General features: G+C 40.2%; 1 protein-coding gene across 2 annotated transcripts; it reads left to right on the plus strand.

Annotated features, from left to right (window-relative positions):
* The first annotated feature begins 4,544 nt into the window (after positions 1 to 4,544).
* Positions 4,545 to 22,343, plus strand: LOC125891458 (carbohydrate sulfotransferase 11-like). Of its 2 annotated transcripts, none has more exons than XM_049580767.1 (4): positions 4,545 to 5,096; positions 17,298 to 17,374; positions 19,142 to 19,306; positions 20,158 to 22,343. In XM_049580767.1, exons 1-4 carry the CDS (start codon positions 5,003 to 5,005, stop codon positions 20,839 to 20,841), a joined length of 1,020 nt encoding a protein of 339 aa, XP_049436724.1. In that variant the 5' UTR covers positions 4,545 to 5,002; the 3' UTR covers positions 20,842 to 22,343. The 2 variants fall into 2 exon arrangements, with proteins under 2 accessions (XP_049436724.1, XP_049436725.1); XM_049580768.1 differs by having other exon boundaries at positions 19,145 to 19,306.
* Positions 22,344 to 22,565: the final 222 nt, after the last annotated feature.

A 22,565-nucleotide genomic window follows, 5' to 3' on the forward strand; every position in this document is an offset into this window, starting at 1 on the left:
TTTGGCTAGCTGTTTACCCCTGTTTCCAGTCTTTATGCTATGCTGAGTGAATCAACTCCAGGCTCAAGCTCTAGAGGTAACTCATCAACAAGAGTGGTATTGTTCTTCAAAACTCTCAGAAAGACAGCAACTTATACAGATTATGAAACTATTCCCTTAATATGTTCAAAGGTTTAGTTCACATCATTTACTGTGTAGCAAACAATATATATGACCTCAACATGTTGCAAATGTTTAATTGAAAAAACTAAAGAGCTGAGTCTCAATTTCTTAATGAATAAAATCAAACTGGGGATTTCATGATCTCTGCTAAGCCAAAACAGGCAAAATGCTAACTAGATAATGCTACACTAAAGCTTAGACACAGTTCTCGTGATTTGTTTCCACCTACAGTCAAAGACATGTAGCTCAGGCCAAATGAAACATCTTATTTGCCACAGAATTAAATGTAACATGCCCTGTTCACAAGCAGCAATCATTGCCCGCAGTACAAGTCAGTGGACTGATGATGATACTCCACCACCTCAGTCTACGAGGAGCCTGTGGGTGACAAGTAGGGAGTAAATCAAGAACCTGTGGGTGGTCAGTAAACCATCCGCTGGTGAGAGTTATATGGTAAAAGCTAACATTGGCCCAAACAACCACATGATTTGCCGAGTCATCCCTAACCAAGCCTCTCTCATTCTCAAGTCTGAGATCTCTGTTAAGTGTCTCCAAGAAGCCCAGGAGGCATTGCATGTTGTAGGTATAATGAGGGGCATGTGGGTAATTACAGCATTCGTAGATATGGCAGCATGAATGGTTAGGTTGCTCACACACCGACTTGGCACCTACTCAGTGGCTCAGTTTCTACCATGTATTTAGACTTTGATCAGATTCAATCCTGCCTCAGGAGACAGCATTTTAGACTATATTTTTAGCTTCTTTTTATTTTCAGCAACTTCAATGCAGTCTCACAGCGCAGTCATTATGTTCACCGATAAACCGCATGCATAAATGTCTTGCAAAAGAGTCCATGAAGTTTGGCATCTTTTCAATGTCCATTTTTGGCTTCCACCATTTGTATGTGTAAGGAAACTTCACAATAGGGAAAACAATAGCACACAGAAGAGAAACAAAAATCATAACAATCAAAAAGTGTCCCGTAAGTTAATATAATTGGTATCTAAATGAGAGGAGAAAGAGTCCAGTAGATCACTGATTTAAAGAGGTATAAAATGGACTATATCTTGAAGGAAAAATCCAGTACTGACATTATAGTATAGCAGGGGTGTAATATACTGGGGGACAAAGGGGACATGCCTTCTGCACTTTTTCAGAAGGCACTATTAGACCCCTCCGCTTTTAAAGACCAAAACTAACGTCATATTGAAAAAAAAGTTATGGAAGTTGGAATGGTATTTGTATTTTAGTTATAAGTTGTAGGAAATTATAATAGAGAATGAATGGAGAGTATGGAAATCAGAATAACTTGAAAACTAAAAATAATTTAAGAAATCTGCATAAAATCTTTGAAAGTCGTAACACTATCTATTATAGTGGAGTTTGGAGCCACTAGTTTGAACGTTGTAAGAGGAGATATATCTTGAAACCTTTATCTTCATATGTGTTAACAGTTTTATTTTTGATATCCAAGAGTAAACAACAAATAAAAACAGTTTTCTGCATACTTGGTTACATATTAGCATTTTAAAAAGGCATTTTACTCCACACTTTACACATTTTGCATTATTGTGCCACCTTTATTCTTTTTGTGCAAAAGTTCTCTGCCTCAGAGGTGGACCTACCCAACAGCTTCGACAGCTTGCCCACCCAATCAGATTCATGAAAACTCAACTAGTCTATCGAATAAGACGAAAATTCCAGAATTCTTATAGGGTGGGCAAGCTGCCAATCCATCAGTCAGAGCTTAACAGCAGGTGGTGCTAATTTTCCTGTCAGGTGTCATTTAAACAATGCAGAAGAAGAGGCCACTACAAGATAAACAAGCACAGCTCAAACCTCAAACAGTGAAAAATAACCTAGAAAACATGATACAAATATGATCTTTCTGTTTGTTTCAAATAGTTTGAGGCGTGTTAGTTTCCTCATTGCTTCACACTGTTTTCATCTGCTGGTGTTTTTCGTCTTGATAGGAGAGTACCAGCTTTCTCATTTTGCAGCTAAACAGTGCACTAAATTATGTTTCTGAAAACATTTGAGGCATAGGCCATGCAGTTACAGAATCTTGGTTCATAGTTTTATCACAGTTCATGAGGCAATTAACATGATTGACAGTTGAGGTTCTGATTGGTTGTTTTAAGTACCTCACTGTTGATTCTAGCAAATGCCATTAGAGGCAGTAGGAGGACGTGATTATTTTTCACAGACAATCTGTCTCATGTAGATCTTTCAGAATAATTATTTTCATAGAAGTTACCAACTGCAGCTTTAAGTAACAGAGACTTTCTTTCACAAGGTTGTCTGCATTTTCGTACCTTAGAAGCCTCTCGGCTCTAGTTTTATAATTAATACGTATTTTGATATTGATATTGCTGTCAGGTGTAGGGCAGAGACAAAGGCAGATATAAAAAATTTAACTACATCCAAGCAATGGGTGAAAAGTGCAATAGAGTCAATATATTGATCAGTTTCATCACTTTTTGCTGAATTTTGCTGTATAAAATGTGGTTACAACCATTCATTCATTTCATCAAGGAGACATATCAAAAAGATGGTTGTATTTTGGGGGATCTGGAAAACTAAAGCCCTTTTGAGGATGTATGCCGTAATCACTTGGTCCCCCCACCTTTAAAATCTAAATTAAGCCCCTGCAGTGTTGTTGCACACTGTCATGGCATTGCTTGTATGTAGTGGTACTTCATAATTCTGTCCCTGATGAAAATAACTCTACAGGGAAGCTACTAATAAAAATCAATCTCCTTTCACTGTTCTGACATGGTTTAAAATTGAAATTACCAATTTCCAGCTTCCATAATTGCTCTGTGGGTATTTTAGTCTAACTGATGCTTTTTTCCGTCCTTACAACAACAACACCAAATACATTTTCAATACACAGCATGTTTGCTTTAGCTACACGATCAGCATTTAAATGTGTGTGGGAGTGACTAACCGAAGCAATGAGATGTTTATGATGCAGGTTTTTTTCCATGTAGAACATTCTGGGTCTGTCTTAGTTTAAAATGCTCAATGTGCAGTAAATGAAACCATGACAGGATATAATGCTGTGAGCATATGGTGTGGGGCGGTACAGTACACACAGTGTTTGGAGAGCATACAGTTGATTTCGTAAGAATAAGCAACAGAAACCAGCTATAATATCCAGGTCTCTGACAGATTTGATCTACTTTATGTATTCTTTTAGGGCGCAACTGTGTTTTCAGTTGTCCCTTAACTTAATATATTTGTCACCATCCTCCTTCCAATTTGTCAGGAAACTTTCCTCTGTAGAACACTGCTTGAATCCAATGCTGCATTAACTTCTCTGAGACCTGTCATGCATAGGAATGTGCTCTTCTTCAGGGGGGGATTTTGATTCTGTATGAAAAAGACTGGGGGGATGAAACTGATCTAGAAAGTCTAGCAGAATGGAATTTAATCATATTCAGATGGTGAAGTTTAAGAGTTTCATAAAAACAGTCAAATAATACTGTTCATGAAAACATATTGTTGTATCTTGCAAACGCATACTCTAAAATGTCTGCAGTTGTGAAAGTACATGCATAATGTGATGTGCTTTGACATAAAAAAAATTGTCAGCACAAACTGAAAGTGATGGACCGTGCTGTGCGATTATGAATACTATGCCTATTATATCATTTTGCATGATGGTGCACAAACCAAGAGGAAACTGGGCCAGTACTGCAGCCATATTAAATTTCTTACAGTGACACAACAGAAGCACACTGCTTTCCCCTGCAGCTTCTAGGTTTGCAGTCAGCAAGCCAAATGCAACTGAAAATAAAACATGGACTACAGATATTTGAGTAATGTTTCACAGCAGTTAAACCATTCAAGTTATTGTCCATATTGTGTTTTTTTTTTTGGTTGTTATTTTGCCTTTTTTGGTAAATGTTTATCGGTCTGCACGTTTCATTGCATCTATTTTTTATTCATTTACTTTATGGAAACGTGTCACTGGTGGCGTAATTTAGTCGTCAGTCGTTGCATGAGGTAGGACACACTGTACCTTGGTCCATGTTGAAATCTCTGTGAACGACTGTAATGCTGCCTTCAGGTGCTCCTTGTAATCCCAGGATTCTGAGATCGATAGTCATACGGTTAAGCCGCAAACTGTAATACAACGGACGCATGATAATTTTTGATAATTAGACAGAAATCTGACAGTTTTTTTAACCACACGGTGATGAAATGTCTTATGCTGTGCATAACGCTTGGCAGCTGAGCATACAACGCATGTCAAATCGAGTTTCTACGTGTAGATTTAAAATTTCCGACACTACCTGAAGGCAGCATGCAGTCTATGACTCTAGGAGCGAGGGCTCGAGAGAGGGGCGTGACGTCATGGCATCGTGCCCCGTCCATGTTTCGCGGAGAAGTTTGTGTAGTTTCGACAAACTCTGGACACAACCAACAAATCGAGCTTAGGAGAAGCTAAACTGTTCACTCATACCTTTAAATTTCGCTGTAGGGCTTGTCATTTCAACGTAACTATATTAAATGTTGTTTCTAAGGTGACCTTGCTTAATTGGTCATCATTAAGTTGGCGTTATCTCAAAAAAAAACAAAAAACGGCGGAGACCCGAGCGGGCGGTTGAGGATTTGTACGCCACTCAGGTTAAAATTAACGGCTAATTGCTGTTTCGTTTAATGGTCCAGATAACGTTATTCCTGAATGGGCTGTTGGTTTATTTTTAACAGTTAATGAATAGACTCCTAATTCCTTGGAGAGTCTCGCATCCTCCGCCGGGTGGTCTCGTATGAACCGTGTCGAGGCGGCGACGAGGGGTCGGGGGCTCCGCCAGCAGAGCCGGGTTTCAGGATGAGGATGCCCAGAGGAGGACGCCTGTTCTTGGCGACGTGCCTTGGCTCGCTCTTCGTTCTCGTGCTTTACTATCAGAGCATCACCAAGCCAGGTAAGAAGCCAAACACACACGACTAAAATAACCACGCTGAAATAACGCTTTTATAGGCTATTTTAGTACAACAGCACCACTGCTTTAGTGTACAGTGTAGTGACCACAATGAAAGTAAAAGTATAGAGTCTGTAGTTACATATATAACGTCATATCTATGTTAGCTACTCTGTACACCTATACTATATTGTCTGGCGTTGTGTTTGATAGACCTTTGTATCATTAATGTTGAAACATTGTAGTGAAAAAGTGGCACATGGCATTTATCAATAAGTAAGCTGTAGGAATATTATAGTAGGCTATATGAATGTTACATGGTTACACATACAATAACGTTTTACCACAGAAGAAATAACTTATAGTTTGGTGGTCTTGCATGCACTTTAATGCAACATTCAGGCTTTTAAATAGGGCTGTGTGGTTTTACAATCATTTGGACACAATTAGCAACACCTGTTTGTGTAACTGTGCATAAATATGTGAACCATAAAGGCATGTGTAGAGGGCAGGATGAAATGAAGTTTGAATAAGCTCACTGTGAACAGCGCAGTGTTTTGAAAGCACCCCCCTCCTGCAGACCCCCTGCATTCCTCTGCCTTAACCCTCCTCTCCTCCTCTTCTTAACTCTTCCCTCCTCTCCTCTCCCTTTGTTTCCTGGGCTGAGCCTTTTTGAGACATTGAAAGGGAGACTGGCCCTCAGGGGACTGCAAACTCCCAGGGAGAGGAGTCAGAGAGAAATAAAGGTGGACATGATTGATTTATGCAAAATGGCACATGAGCATCGAGTATAGAGGAGAGAGTGGAAGGGTAGCCGATAGAAATGTTCTCCACGTGGATAGTAAAGAAGGGAGGAGGAGGAGGAGGAGGAGAATGGTGCAGAGAGGAGGAACTAGTGCCCAGTTCTTGGTAATATTGTGGGGCAAAAGTGTACAGATGAACTGGTTGACTTTCACAGCTCCGATGAGAAATATGTCATTATCTATAAAAGATAATGATGAAGAAATAGTTAACTATTAAAAAGCATCATTACACCCATAATTTCACCTGGATTGTCTCCAGCGCACACACCCCATGATGGAACAGTTCACCACCACAGCAATAAATCACCTTTTATAGGCCACCACAGATGGAATATATGCATAACTGTTAGCGGCAGATACACAAGCCACATGTAGCTAAACCTACAAGCAACACACTTTAGCACTCCCTCTGACCCCCCTCCATCAACCAGGCCTATATTACCCTTATTGCCTAACCTGTTCAGGCTTGTTCAGTCCCTGTAGTAGACATGCAGGCCACATGAAAAGCATTTTGGAGCCACACGAGAGAGGACTAATTTACAGGAAGTCAACAAAGCTCAGGACTTCCCTAATTACTGTGTATCTAGTCAGAGACAGCTTGACAATCAACACCAAATGTCTTGTTTAGTTTTGTATGATCTGTTATTTCCAGTGACTTTTATATCTGACTTCTGTTTTAGTCTGACTGGAGCACAATGAAATGAAAAAGGACAAAAGAAACGAGCCAGTAGTCCTCAGCTAGAACGATCTGTTGCAGTACGTTTCATTGCTTTAAGTAATGAAAAATGCCTAAATGAGAACATGTGTGATGTATTTCTTGTTTATTGCATTTAAATATACCATTCCTGGTTATAAATGTTCAGATTTGATTTCTAGATCAGTTTCTGCAAAATCCACCTGTATAATGTTTCTGTCTGCTACTGTGATGACTACAGTTGAAGATACTCTCCCCTTTCAGTCACAAAACATTAAGACTTTTGAAAGAGGACTTTTAAATTTGAGACACCCTGACATCATCACGTTATAGTCACCACTTAGACAAATCACAGGCTGTCACACTTCAGGGGAGTTTCTTGACCGAGACATGATGTCACACTCCCACGTGGATGATTATGTGTCAAGGATTCATTTCCTTTATATGTGTAACACCGGTAGTTCTTAAAATGTGTTTTCATTGTGTGTTCCTGTGCCAACTTTCCATGCAGTGGGGATGACTGAACAGCTGTGATCAGACAGCTTGATTTAGCTTCATGGAGGTTTGATTTTCACCCAAGTACCAGAATATAGGGTGAAAAATGAGAGTTTCCGTTTTGTAATGTTTCCTGATTGCTGATGGAGAGCTGGGCACTTGGCTGAGATTAAAGAGAAGGAGACGGTGCTCATGGTAATGAACTTAACTCTGTGTTTGTAGTTTGGCATTGTAGTACCTGCCCCAGTCTCATTTGTTACAAAATGAGTATACTCTTATCTGTGAAGCCCTGTAGTCATGTTTGATAAAAGAGGTTTTTTTGGATGAGTCTCCTCCTTAGCTTCCTCTGATCTGCTTTTTGTTCATGACATTGCTTTCATAAACCCCCATTTAACACAAAGCTCTCCCATCCCAACAGAAGAATGATACTTGCTGCTGCAAAGACAGATGAATGCCACAAAAAGCATATAGTATAAAGAATGTCTTGTACTTTTAAGCTGAACACACACATTCTAGATATTTTTTAAATACACCCATGTTTCCAGTTCACTTGTCCTCAAAACCAAATCTCCTAATTAAGCATTGTTTAATACCAGACAGGACGCACAGAGCATATTATTGTTGTGCTTCTATTGTCTGACTTCCTGTGCCAACACCCTGGGTTTTGGCACTCGGGAAAATATGAGTCCTGACCAGCAGGCTATTATTAACCTATTAGTTAAGTCATTGCAGATTTGTTGCTCTATTAACTGTTAATGTATTTACAGATTTGAGTTAGATTCATAAGTCACCTTATTTTGAGCTTTAGTTGTAGTTCCTTTGTTGGCAAGATAGTGTAATTTTAAGCACTGGCATTTGGCAGCGGGATACAGCACTTTCTCAGGTTTTGTTGAAATGAGATCATTGTTGTTAAAGATGCGGCACACATGGCTGACTAAATAAATGATGTGTAGCATGGTGCTAAAGGCTAAACAAGACTTAACATCCTGTAGCTCAGTTACAGCCAGGTGTATGGCGTGAGTTCACAGGGTTTAGTTGTATGACTTAATAAGCTTTTTGACTTAATGAACATCTTGTCTAAAAGCATCCAACAGTGTCATCTGTCCAAAAATAACAATACAATGCTGCAGTGTATGGATAATCAGTCTAAGTCCAGCGGGTGTGTACCAGAGTCACTGGACAACTGCCATTACACATGAAACATTACTATTATGTAATTTATTAAGAAAATGTGGTTTGCTTTGTTCAGGTCCACAGACTGCCAGGATTACTTCTTTCATGAGCTGATGCCAAAATTTAACAGATTTTTTTTTCTCTAGTTACTGCTGCATATTGATATCTTCATATTGAATATTTGCCACGGCAGCAGCCATATTGGCCTGTAGAGATTGAATGATCAGTTAATTAATTCATGAGTTGATTTCCAGAAAAATAATTGGCAACTAGGGCAGGGTATTGTTTTAAAAAGATGCCCGTGTCCATGAATGCGATATCTCAAGAACACCTTGAGGGCATTTCCTCAAATTTGGCACAAACGTTCACATGGACTCAAGTATGAATGGATTAGATTTTGGTGGTCAAGGCCACGCTGTGACCTCACGTCTGTTTCATTCATGTGAACGCGATATCTCAGGAAAGTTCTCAGGGAATTACTTCAGATTTGGCAGAAATGTCTGGTTAGATTAAACAATAAACTGATTTGACTTTGGAGGTCAAAGGTCGAGGTCATTCTGACCTCTCAAAAATAGAATGTTGTCTGTAACTCAAGAATTATTATGCTAATTATGACAACATTTCACAACAGGATAAAATAGTGATGCAATGATATTTCATATCCAAAAGGTCAAAGGTCAAAGTAATTCTTTAATCGAAGTGCCATACTTTCACTGCCCTGACTTCCTAAATGTTAATATGTGAGGATTTTCTTACTCCTATTTGATAGTTAACTGCAAAATAAGACATTTGAAGATGTCACCTTGGACTTAAAAGCTTTTGTTTGATTTGAGTTTTAAGGGATTCAGGCTATATAAGTTGTATTGGCCAACATATAACCCAAGCTCAGAATCTCATCAGGATTTTTTTATGCATGGACTTTAAGAATGACTGTAGATCATTGCTGTGCTTTGGGCTGTGTGCTTTAGACACAGTCGTAGCTGATTGGCAAGAGGAAGTCCATAATCACAGCCCCTCTATCTAAATTTGGGCACGGAAACAACTTTGGGATCTTCCAATATTGAAAAATGATTATCTCACTTTGTCTTTATTAAGGTAATTTACATGTCTTGCTTCCCTTGAGCTTTTACAAGATGTTTTTTTTTTCCCTTTTACATTTATCAGTGATAAGTTGTTAATATGGTGCATATCCACCAGCTGCAATGTGGCGAATAATGAGCTTGCTGAGCGATTCCAGAAACATGTTCCCATCACTACTTAATTGTTGGATGCACCCTAAAATATCCTCCCTTGAGCCAGTGTAAAAACATTTTTGACATACTGAGGAAAATCCTCTGACATATGCTGTTTCCAGTCAGACTCTCTTATTAGACACTTCATAATTTAAACAAAAATAGAGACGAACACCCAGTTTCTATTTCCTCTCAGACTCTCTTTCATGTGGTCATATTGACTCGGCACTGTCTGTGTGCGTGTCGTTTGATGCCAAGTTTCTCAGCTCAGCATGGAAGGGTGGTGCGCAGTGTGTGCACTTGTCAAAGGTGAAGTGAACTTGTCAGCATTTACTAGATAAGTGAAGTCTCGTGTTAGCAGTGCCCATTTAAATGTGCGTAGTCTTGCTGCATGAGACAGGAAATCATTATCTGTCATCAGCCTGAACCTCAAAACCAAGCTTAACTCTTTAATGAAAACTGTAATGAAATACGTGCCACTCTTTCATCAGCCTGTACACTCACCACGTGGTTATACTTGTCCTAAGATCAATAAGATGTTATGATATTACATGGTTGTATGTCATGTAATTTTATTTATTTATTTTTGCATCATGGCTTGGAAACAGAATTGAAATAGTGTATGTTGTCCTTCAGCAGAACCAGGACTTGTATCTGAGGTTTACTCTCATTTCTGAACCATGAACATATTCTCTGTTCATGGTGCTGTTTGCTCTGCATTCACCCTGTCCAACTTTTCCACTTCATTTGCTGGGCATGGCTTCATGGCTTCATGGCTTCACATAGTAGAGGGTGGGAAAACTCTTCTCTCTCTTTCCCAGCTATAGGAGACAATAGTGAATTGTCTGATCAAACTGAAATGCCCATGGGCATCTGAATAACACATTTTACAGCAGTGGCTCTCCTTTCATACAATGCCACTGTTTTAGGGTCTTGAGTGTTTCTGTCACAGCTCTTGTCACACACCCTGATCAAGTCTGAGCTGAATTAAAAAACAAACTGCCGCATATGGATGACAGGTGTTTGAAGATTGTTTTTGCCATGTATCACTGATGCTTTACAGTCTAGTTCACAAAATAAGAATCCACTGTGCTGGCTCTTCTGACAGTGATGGATTCCACCTCACAACTCTAATCAGAGGCAACATGAAGGCCTGCTCTGATGTGTCTTGCCCACAAAGTCAGTACGCTATTCACATTTTTTAATCTAAACCTGCTGTAGACACTAGCACACACAAACACACACTGTAAGCTTTGTCACTGAACGCATATCATTACACCGTTGTCCACCCCTGCACACACCCTGTCATACACAAAAAGTGTAATTCTTAACTGAACACACCAGAGCTACTTTATACACACAGCCACTTATCATCTGACTTTGACATAATTGTAGCTGTTGTGAAACAAACAAAGAAGGTTGCGATGCCTTTAAGGTCCTCCACAATGCCAACAGCTCTTCAGAGAACGTTGTACACCACATGCTATACCTGCTGGCTATTTGTTCTGCCTCACTCTGTGGGACATATCACAAGTCTATTTGTTAATATCCCTAACATGCTTTATCTTGTAAATCGCAGAGCCTTGTGGCTTTTCTTTTTTTAAACTGCTAACATTAAGAACTGTTTTAAAAAAGAGGAAGCACTAAAGCATAAGTGGATTTATATGCAAAGACAAGAACTGGAGGCTTGTGTCTAAAGACGCTGAAGATGATGTTGTGGTTTCAGTGCTTCATGATTTAGTCACACTGTGCCTCTGATCTTACTGCTATTGTAAACTAGTAGCATTGGTGATTTCATGAGTTCTGTTGCAGGTTAGCTGTAATCCATTTGGAGTTTCTCTGTTGTTTCACGTATAAAGGAGTTTGTTAGTTTCAAACCAACAAACTATAAAACTAAACAGTAATATAAACGATGTACACTGATACGGCAGTTCTTCAGGAGCAGACAGCAAACTTTCTCAAATAAACTTTTATTGTAACAGTCACAACAACCCTAAATATAAAGAGCTGTGCTATCAAGACTTAAGTGGTGTGGTGATACTTTGGAATTAAATGCCTGTTTGGCCACAGGGTAGATGAGACTGTCCCAAATAGGGCAAGGCTAATAAAAGTCAGACACAAAACTGACTGGTGACTCTGTTGAAAACCTGTGCCAACAAAGACAGGAAATGGCACAAATTAATATTATCAACTCAAGCATCACCAACACAGCACACAGAGTGCAAGTGCTTTCTTCTTACCAGCAATTACACTTAGCCCTTTGATTAAGTTGCAGATGTCTCAGTGAAACATCCCAGCAACAATCTGTAACATTACTTTGTGACACATCACACATACTGTTGTTTTTTTACAGATAAGTTGAAATGAAGGAATTTGCCTGCTTAGCATAACTGACCCAAGTTACACACTGCAAACTTTTATACTTACTCAGTTTGCTGGTATTGACTATTACTTGGGAATTTCAAAGCTTTAGAGAATCTGTGCGTAGAGGTAAAAGTACCTTGATTATATACAAAAATATATATCGTAATAAAATGTTTCTTTTGCCCAGCTGTGGTATAAAGTCTACACCCGTACTAGTGTTGTCAAAAATATAAATTCATCAATGGATGTCGATTCTGAACCAATTTGAAACAGTCCCGGTACTCATTTTTGGCAATATTGATACACCAGTACCAGCTGCACTTTCTCACTCTCTCTTGTTGTTAGTGTTTACTGCAGTTGTTTTTTGCTACTGACCAAGACAAGCAAAGATGTCATTGTCATGTTATAGCCTTGGTTTATTTATGTTCTCATTAAAAAATGTAGCTTGTATCGGAAATGGTATTGAATATCGACATTTTAGGGTATTGTATTGAAGTTAGAAATTCCAGTATCATGACAACACTATTATGTGCTGGTGTTACCCCCTTTTTCCTCTCTCATCCTGACCCAAACATCCTGACATGCATGCTTTTATTTATATCATGGTGACTAATAACCCAAACTTTTGAGGCCTCACCAACTTGTCTCAGCTAAGTGAACTCATAGTCCATCAGACTGAAGCCCTTTGATGTTTAAAAGGACCAGAGGGGGTGCAAATATATTTCAGGTTAGTCTGAACTCTGATATATGTTTTTGAAGTGCAACTTCCTGAAATGAGAAATTAGGTGGTTGATGTTGTAATTTAATGAAGAACTGTGCAAGTGAAAATAAGGACAGTAAGAATGAAATTAAAAGGTACTGCCTGCCCCACTACAAAGTCACCTCATGTTGGTCTAATTATCACCATGTGCAGCTCTAAGCATGTAGACGGTGTGCCATCTTTGCATCAAGCCACGCTCAAAATAAAAACAGAAATTCTGGCGTCCCTGTTACTGCTGATAACCCCAGTGTCTCTTCCTGCTCTCAGTTGTTTTCATTTCTGACAACCTAATCTCTCTTTGACTCACTTTCAGTTTTACAGCCAAACAGACTTTAATACACCTCGATTGAACAAATTACACTGTGGTTTTCTCATGGAAACTTCCATTACATGGACCTCATAAAGACAAGCATCGCTTAAAGTGCAATTAAGTGTAATTTTACCTCTTTAAGTAAATATTTCATTATTGATGCCACAGAATCCTCTGTACTGTTTATCAAGATCACAGGGGGGGAAGAGGTTTTTCTAAAAAAGGAAGTGTATCTGCTGACAGCAGAGGGCAGAGATTTGTCTTGATACAATAAAATAACAAAGAACTTAAATAATATGAACAACAAAAAAAGGTTTGGATGCACTGGGCCCACACACTCAGTGAAAGCGTGTCAGTACTTCTGTATCAACTTTGTCACTGACTTTCTGTTAACTGATTAGTCATAAGATAGTGCTGTCTGTTTATATTGAACCAGAGCAGTATGCACGCTTAATGGAACCTTGTTTGTCTGTGACTAAAACATCAGCACGGCTTCACACGCCTGACAGGCCGTAAACCAGGCAGACCTAAGTTCAACATGAGCTTGTTTATGTGTGTAGTAAGTCCTCTGCTCCTCTTCAACTGTCAGCATTGTGTCAGTTCCTGGGTCTGAGAGGAAGTGGTGGTTTTCTGGTGCATGTGATAGAACACACGACATAGAAAAAGACGTGGTGTATGATGATCAGAGATGAGTAACCTCTGAGTGTACTTTTCCATCGAGCAGAAGAACATTAACCGTGTTAGTGCAGGTGTATGCATTGGTGCTTTATAAAGGATAAGAAAAGCATTCCTGTGTTTAACTTTTAATATACAACAAAAGATAGCACTGCTAATGGAGGAGAGGCTGGCTGATGTTTGTGGTGCCAGTAAACACAGAGACCTTAATATATAGGCTCTTGACATTTAAGAGAAAGGATCAGTGGAATGTTTTTAGCTGGAATTTATAGTGAAGTTCATAGATGCACAGATCTACAAATCAAGTGGTATGCCTGAAAAAAAAAAACCCCACATTTCTTTAAAACAGAGCAGGACACAAGGAGAGCTGATGGTATGCCACTCTTGTTCTGATGGTATGTGTCAATGCTGATTGGTGCGTCTCTGTTGGTTTTTAATATGTCACAGCCATTCTGCTAGCTCATATGGCACTTATAAACAATATGTTGCCCACGTTACACTGATATTGACCACTTCTTACCAACATCATGCCAATGGTTATTGAATTGCTAATTATGATAAGCCGTGGCATATGTTGGCTGGGGAAAGGTATATGGCAGTGGAAGAGGGGTGATGTGCTGCTGATTACAAGTTACAGACTCTTAGAATTTAAGAGAAGGGATCAGTTGAATGTTTTTAGCTGGATTTTTCTGGAGTTTATAGAGGTACAGAAAGTCAAGTGGCATGTCTGAAGAAAAAAAAATCACACTTCTTTAAAACAGAGCAAGACACAAGCACAAGCACTCTTGTTCAAGTGGCATGTGTCAATTGTAAGTGATATATAACAGTTTGTTTTTAATGTATCACTGTCTGGACTTCATGCAGTCATCGTTCTGCAGACTCTGGTATTTTTTAGGTGGTTTAACAAGTTAGTTGTGTTGCTTTGCGGTGCAGACATGTCGCACGTAATGATGGTTTATGACGGATGATTTTTGTTTTGCCCGTCTGCAGTTGCAACAGTTAATTTGATATGCAGCAGAGTTTTCTATGAGCTGAGCACACATTTCAAATGTCAATGTCGTAGCCAATCATCTTCATTTAATTTCGGGAAGCTGAAATCATGATTAGTATTAGATTAATTGTGCAGCCCTAGTATATGGCAGTGGAAGAGGAGTGATGCGTGCTGATAAGCTGACAGAATGCCAGTGACATACCAAAAACTGATTATGACATACCACTCAGAATCGACGTGGTGGGGCCATACCATAGCAAGAGTGCCATACCATTAGCCACTTTGCAATCTTGGTGCTGCTGCTGATGTGGGGAAACCAGTGTAATTTAGTTTTTTTGTTCAGTTTTTTCACCCTACAGTTTATGAGCACATTCAAATAGAATGTTGACTTTATTAAATGGTGCATTGCCTTAAACCAAACAGTCTTTTCTGACCTTTTAAACAAGTTTACAGCATATTCAGGTTTTAAGACTTGAAACATTGCAGTTGATAAATTAGCTCTATAAATACTTTTCCTGACTTCCACTCAAGATATCAGTATGGATGAATCACTGTAATGTTTCCTTTCCATTATTTAGTGTTTATACCTGATAACAGACAGTAAACCATTAATATGAGTAGGGCCTCCACAAGTGTCTCTTGACCTACTTTCCAGCTTCCTGAGGAAGCGTCCTGAGTTTGTGGAAGGCTTAGACTGCTTAAGACGTGAACTGCAATGCTGTTGCCTGAGAGCTTAGACACCTCATCCATTATATTAATTTCTACCTGGAACCTACACTCTCTGATTTCTCTGCATTTTCTTCTCAACATTGCATCCTAGCTACTTTGATTCTCTGAGTGCTGTGCAGAACATCCAATTATATATGTCAGTACCTCATTATATACACAAAATCACACATATATATTTGATATATCTGTGTGTGTGTGTGTGTGTGTGTGTGTGTGCTCTATGTATGTCTATATATGTGGCCTAAGATTTGAATATGTATATGTGTCCACTAAAGCTTTCAACATGGTCCAACAAGATTTGATGTCTATCTCTGCGTGATCAGATGATGTGGCAAAGATTCACCCAAAGGAAGTTGAGGATTGTGATGATTCATGTGAGCTTAGGCACAGAGGAGGGACTGGGAGAGGCTGCATCACAGCAGTCTCAGCCTCGCTGTCTATGTCAGATCCTCTTATAGTACATGTTTTGCTGTATTTGCCCAGTCACTACTACTGCAGCTGTTCTCCTTTTTGTTTTCTACTTCCTCAAAATGGCAGGAAGCAGATATGATTTACGGTTGCAATATACAGTTTGAACAAGAGCAAGAGTTTGTGAACAATAGTGGTTTATCTGTTTGCTCATCAGACAAGGGTCCCAAGCTGACAGAGAGATTTATTATATTAGGGTGCCATTTCAGAACTGAAAGTTCATTCTTATTTCCTGAATATGAACTCAGCAGAAAGAAGAAAAACAGTGGGAGAGAACGAGCCTCTGTTTTATGTTGCATACTTGCACAGCATAGCCCTTCAAGTGCTGTTTTTTTTTTTTTTTTGGCTGATATGCTTTCCATATGATGGTATGGCATGTTCCATCATTCCATAGATCCTCTGTCAAGCAGATTCCCTCATGCTAACACACATAAAGCACATTCCCCACGTCCTCCGGCTCCATCTCATTCCAGCTTTTGGGTAAGATGTAAAGTAACCCTTTGCATTGTTTAGCCACATGTGCAAAAACATATCTCTTTTCTCGCTCAGTACCATTAGCTGCAGACCACTGACTGCCACCAGGCCTGGGTGGGAGCAGGAGAGGAGGGGGATGGGAGTGGGGGATGGAAGGAAAAGACAGATGTGTTCATAAAGGCTGGAGGACGGAGGAGAGATGATAACAAGGTCTTCAACCAGATATTTTAACTTCCTCAAACTAGCAGAGCCTCCAGCAGCTCAATCATTACGAATACATATTATGCAGGTAGTGTTGTTCGAACCCACAGCTAATCACTGATGCATAGTGGTTGTTCTCCAGATCTGTCTTGTTTAGTATTGTGTCCTCTGGTGGATTTGCTGTGGAAAGAGTTCCTGAAGGGGAACATGCAAATTAAAAAAGGACAGATTAAGAAGAAAGAGCACAGAGAGACTAAAGGGGGGAGAGATGTGACTTATGTAAGAGCTACGAGACAGAGTTTGGAGGGAACACACTGTTCCTATGGAATTTAAAAATGAAAGGAGGGAGGATCACGTCATGACAAAGGCAGAACCAGAAGAGGGTTGGAAAGTTGGCTCTCGCTGACCTTTCCCATAAATCTATGGACATCTTTAAAGTAATTTAAACCTCTGTGCAAATACATGACACGTTGTTAAAAAGCATCTCTGGTTAGTGACCTACATAAAGGCTTATGGAAAAAATACAAGTAATGTGGTCAGGTTTAAATCACTGGTGCCAGAGTCAACAAAGAACCCACAGTGAAAATTCACCAGACATGTTCTTTTGTTTGACATATAACACATGCAGTGTAACAGAATGAGTTATCCATATGTGATATCCATTTCACATTTTACCATAAATCCTGTGGAAAAAGTGGGAAATGAAGGGGAGCAAGAAGACAGCAGAGCCACTCTATAAAATGGTGATTTTTTTTTTTACCTACAGTAGGTAATCAATAAATGTGGTGAGCAGCTGTCATCATGTGGATTTTTTGATTTGTCTGTCTCACTGTAGAACCTGGTGTGAAGACAGACAGCAGTCCAGGGAAAAGTAGGAGAAGTCCTCTGCAGACCCTCTACAATGGAGACCAGGTGAGAACACAGTTCAATGATCAACGATCCATTATCACCAATGCAAAGTGAAAACATCGATCCATATCATTATCTTTAGGGATACACCTTTATTTTGAAATTCTGTGTCACCATCAGAAAGCGCCAGGCAGATCATGACAAGCAGCCAAGAAAAAGACGAGGAGGATAACATTATTTACTCAGGAATGAATCAGCAGTGTGGAAATATATTCAATTATGGAGAATATAGGGGTCAACAGACAGAGCACATGCTGTATGTAAACAATGCTGTTATAAATAAAACAGAGCATCACTCCGCTAACTTGTCACTACAGCAACATTAGCTGCTGTAGTGACAAGTTTAACATTTTGGCTGAATAAACGTGCATGCAGGCTGAAATTAAGCCATGCTGCTTTTTTGGGAGATGCAGTAACTGAAACCAGTGGTAAGTAAGAAAAATAAAAGTAGAGGACAAATATTCTGCTAGCAGTGAGGCTAATTTATGCAATGCAAACACGCGTAATAGTAAGTGAGCAAAACAACTTACATGTGCTGTTTTATGTTTGTTAGTGGAGTCAGTTTAAAGTAAGCTTTGCTGCCAGTCTTATTTATTTTGTTTCTATCTCTATGGCCAGAAGCAAAAAGGAAAGAGGTGGCAGCTTCTTATGTAACAGATTGTGTTCAATGGGCAGATAATATCATCTCATATCTATCACAGGGCCCTGAATCGCATCAAATCAAAATTGTATTGTGACAGACCTATGTGTATCATTGTCCAAAGAATTGGTAATATATCACATCGTGATGAAACTGGTGATTTACATTCCTACTAGTTTTTAGCAATGGAATTGGAAAGACACTCTGTTGGTTGGTCTACCACTTTGGTCCAGACTGAAATGATCATGACTCTAAAAGGCTGAGGTACTTTAAGTCCCCTGGAGGTTAAAGAAAATAACTCTGGTGATATCATATTGGCTATAATAAAGATTTTTATTGTAGCAATTTATCAAACAACAATGTGACAATGTTAAAGAGTTCACACATAGGGATGAATCTGCAGACGTTATATCCCGAATCTGCAGCTCCCGTTGGCTTTATTTAAGGTTCTGTGTTTATTTTTACCCATCTTTGTTCAGCTTTGTTGGCCGTAGCTTTATTTCTATTTCTGCCTTCCTTAAATTGCTCTTGGAACTGTGAAAGTACATTAGGAACATCTAAAACCAGAGTCATGTTCTTTGTATGTTTACACATGGTTGGCCAGTAAAGCTGATTCTGATTAGCAGCGAGTTTCAGCTCATTGTTTAGGTTTCCTCCCACTGTTTTAGCAAAAAAGCTCCAAAAACCCCACTACACTACCTACTCAGAACCAAATGTCAGACAGACACAGTTAGTGAACACAGTGGAGCATTTTAGCAGCTAAAGAGACAGATATTTTCATCTAGAGGTAGTAGACACCAAAAACAGAGCTAAAACAGAGTGAGTATTGGACTGACGTTTGCCTGGTGGTCAAATCACGGCTTCAAATGAACAATTTTGTTGCTCTGTAACTGCAGTTTTTTTGTAAAACCTTTAAGATAAAGGCGAAATCTACTTTTCTTGAATTTTTCTTGCGATCACGAGATTGTTGTTTTACTTTTATTAAACTGACTGTCTGAGTTGCTCTGGATACACAAATTTCCCTGCAACACTGTTTAAAAGGTATTTCTATTTCTGCATCTTCCTCCCTCTGTCACCCATCCGGACCCTCTTTCACTGGTCCTGCATCACCTTGATCACATCCCTACAAGCAGCTGGAGCTGTTGGCAGCTCAGAGGTCCCTCCAAGGTCGCAGGGAGCTGCTGGAGCAGACGTGTCTGAGCCACATGAGGAAGCGCCAAGTGCTTTCGTCTGATGATCTCAAACACCTCATCGTGGATGACAAACACAGCCTTATTTACTGCTACGTACCCAAGGTTGGTCACAATGAGATTAACAAGTGCAGCTGAAATTCTAGAGCAGAGGTTTTCACACTGTGAGGTGTGCTTCCCCCAGGGGGACAGCTGCATGAAGGGACGCAGAGGGAGAGATGTGAGGCAAAGATACTGTGTGAGATGAAAGACAGGTACATGCTGGGGCTCTAAAAACAACTTGGAGACATTATTGTAGTTTGGCCCACAGTTTACATCAAAGACAGCATTCGCTCTCTGAGTCCTAACTCAGTCAAATCTGAACGCAGACATGATACACGTATTTTTAGATTCAGTGTCATTTACACTTTCCAGGAATATCATCTACAGTGTCCATTGCAAATAATCTTCAAAAAATCCCCAGAGAGATTAAAGAAAAAAGACGCTCCTTAAAATTCCAGCACTTCTTGAGAATTATCACATTTTTAAGTTTTCTTCAGTGTCAGAATACTCCAGTGATAGTTGTCTTTTACATCCATGGATACATTACAAACAGGAAATGTTGATAATTAACTCAGCATACTTAACTTTTAATCTGGCCAACTTGCCAAAATGTAAACAGCTATAGGCTAAAAACAAACAGGGATCACAAGAAGCTCATGGCATCGCACTTCCTGTTGATAAGGAAGGGTATGGAGGATGCAGTTGGCTTCTGTTTTGTCTTAGGGGGGCCAGTGTCCTAGACAACAGAACATATTTTTCTGCTATAAGTAGTTATTAAAATAATACTCAGTTGATGTATTGAAGGACTGTTGAGACACCTGTGGTGCATAAAAATACTTTAGCTCTCACTTTCTCCATGTGTAAATGTGTATTTTGGCTTTAAAGAGAATCTTCCTCTCCTCTATCACTTCCAGGTAGCCTGCACTAATTGGAAGCGTGTCCTTATGGTCCTCACAAGCGACGGCCGCTACACCGACCCCCTTGCCATCCCTGCAAACGAGGCCCATGTGGCAGGTAACCTCCGCACACTTTCCGAGTTCTCAGTCCCCGAGATCAACCATCGCCTTCGCAGCTACCTCAAGTTCATCTTCGTGCGGGAACCCTTTGAGCGCCTGGTGTCCGCCTACCGTAACAAATTCACCCGTAGCTACAACACCGCTTTCCACAAGCGCTACGGAACCAAGATCATCCGCCAGCACCGTCCCAGCCCAGAGCCTGAAGCGCTGGAGAAAGGGAATGACGTTACTTTCAACGAGTTTGTGCAGTACCTGGTGGACCCTCGGACCCAACGGGAGGAACCTTTTAACGAGCACTGGGAGCGGGTGCACTCCCTGTGCCACCCCTGCCTGATCCACTATGACGTAGTGGGGAAGTACGAGACTCTGGAGCCAGATGCTCAGGCTGTGCTCAGGTTGGCTGGGGTGGAGGGGACACTTCAGTTTCCCACGTCTGGTAAAAGCACCAGGACTGATGGTAACATGGCAGCACGCTTCTTTAAGCACATCAGTCCTTTCTACCAGAAGAAACTGTTCAACCTGTATCGAATGGACTTCCTGCTCTTCAACTACTCCACGCCAGAGTACCTCAGGACTCGATGAAGGGCAGGACAAAACAGAATTGACATCACTGCCATGGTTGTTTGATAGTTGGGATGATTTTTGTATTCATATTGCTTTCAGACTTTCTGTTTGTGATCGTTTTGCACTTTTTGGTTGCCATGGCCAATTTTCATCGCTGCCTGGAGCGGTCCTTCACAAGTACCGACTTGTTACTGTGACGCTCCAACAAAAACAGATGCGGAGACTTGATGTTTTGGTTCCAGTGAATTGAACTTTGTGAATGCAACCAAATTTCTTCCTGAGAAGAACAGACAGACGGTTTGCGCTGCAATCTACCGAGCATCTGCCATATTTGTCGGTTTGTTTTCTGGTGTGAAAACAGTGTATTGTTTTGAAATTTGGCAGAGCAGAATGCAGATGGGTTGTTCCCAAAATGTGTTTGAAAATGCAGGTGACACACAAACTGTCTCTACAAACAGCTCCTGTCTGTCGGGGCTTTAGATTTAGTTAGAATTCAGTATTTATTTTTTATGCACCTGATTGCTCTCTCTCTAGAAATAACTTTCTCAAATTGAGCAAACCTTTCTTTGACTTTCAGTTCTGTTGTCTGTTAAACATGCTCAACAAGTTGGTGTGATATGCCTTCCCAGCATCCCTGCTGTGCCCACTACAGTAGTTCTCCCATGACTTGGTCTTTTGAGAACTAATGAGCCATAAATTAAAGTCAGACTTCTGAGGAGCAGGTTCTCCTCTTCCATGGGTGGTGTACAGGTGAACATGCTGACTGTGAAACTGAACACAGCAGAATCATTTAGAGCACCTACAGCAGAATATCGATGGATGGCATTTATTTATGTATGTCAGTGCATGAAGTATTTATTGTTATGGAAACGTGTGTGTATTAGTAAGGATTTGGGCTCATGATTTTGTGAAAATGAACTTTTATATGAAAGAAGCGAGGGGTTTCTCTTTTTCAGAGTCCTACTTTTTACTTGCTTTTTTGGCTTTTGCACATAAACTCATGCCAAATAGGAATCTTCAAGACAATTCAAAGGCCATCACAGCCCGTTGTGTGGGCTCTCCATACATAACTTGTCACAGCACTCGTCGACCCCATCTTACACACATATCTGAGTCATTTCCAGGGAAACTCGCAGTTACTCCTTAATTCCAGTAAAAGTTTGTTGCCATCCCTCCTCTATCACTGTCTGTATTTAGCTCTGGGCAGGTAGGCTGAACAAACAACCACATAACTGTGGTCAGGGCAGGGTCCAGCCCAGCTCTACTCCCGCTCAGAGCTCCCCTTGTTAGGGTGAATGCAGGCACATGGAGGGGTTAATCCACCTACAGGCATCTCCACTGCAGGGCCTTGTTCAGCAAATGGGATGGAATTTATGTTAAAAATAATACAGATTTTAATGTAGGAACATGTTTATTAAAAGCCTGCACTGTGAAAATATCAAATATTACAAATGTCCTTAAATGGTCTTAAATGTTTAAAGGGGAACTACACACCAGAGTCTGTTTACAGGTGTTGGGGAGTGTAAAAGAGCTTTCTAAAGCTTTTTGTGGCTCCACAGGGAGCAGCACAACGTCTGATAAATTCCACTTGAGTCAGCGTCGGTCGGGCCTGAGCTCACCAGACCTCTGGAGCTCGCTACTCATACATGTGGTTAAAACTAACGGCTGGAGGCTACATTAGCTGCTACTAGCATACCTAGCACACCTGTATCTCTGACTGAACTCTTGCAGTTGAATTGCAT

Source organism: Epinephelus fuscoguttatus, linkage group LG7, assembly GCF_011397635.1.
Source record: "Epinephelus fuscoguttatus linkage group LG7, E.fuscoguttatus.final_Chr_v1".
Lineage (NCBI taxonomy): Eukaryota > Metazoa > Chordata > Actinopteri > Perciformes > Serranidae > Epinephelus > Epinephelus fuscoguttatus.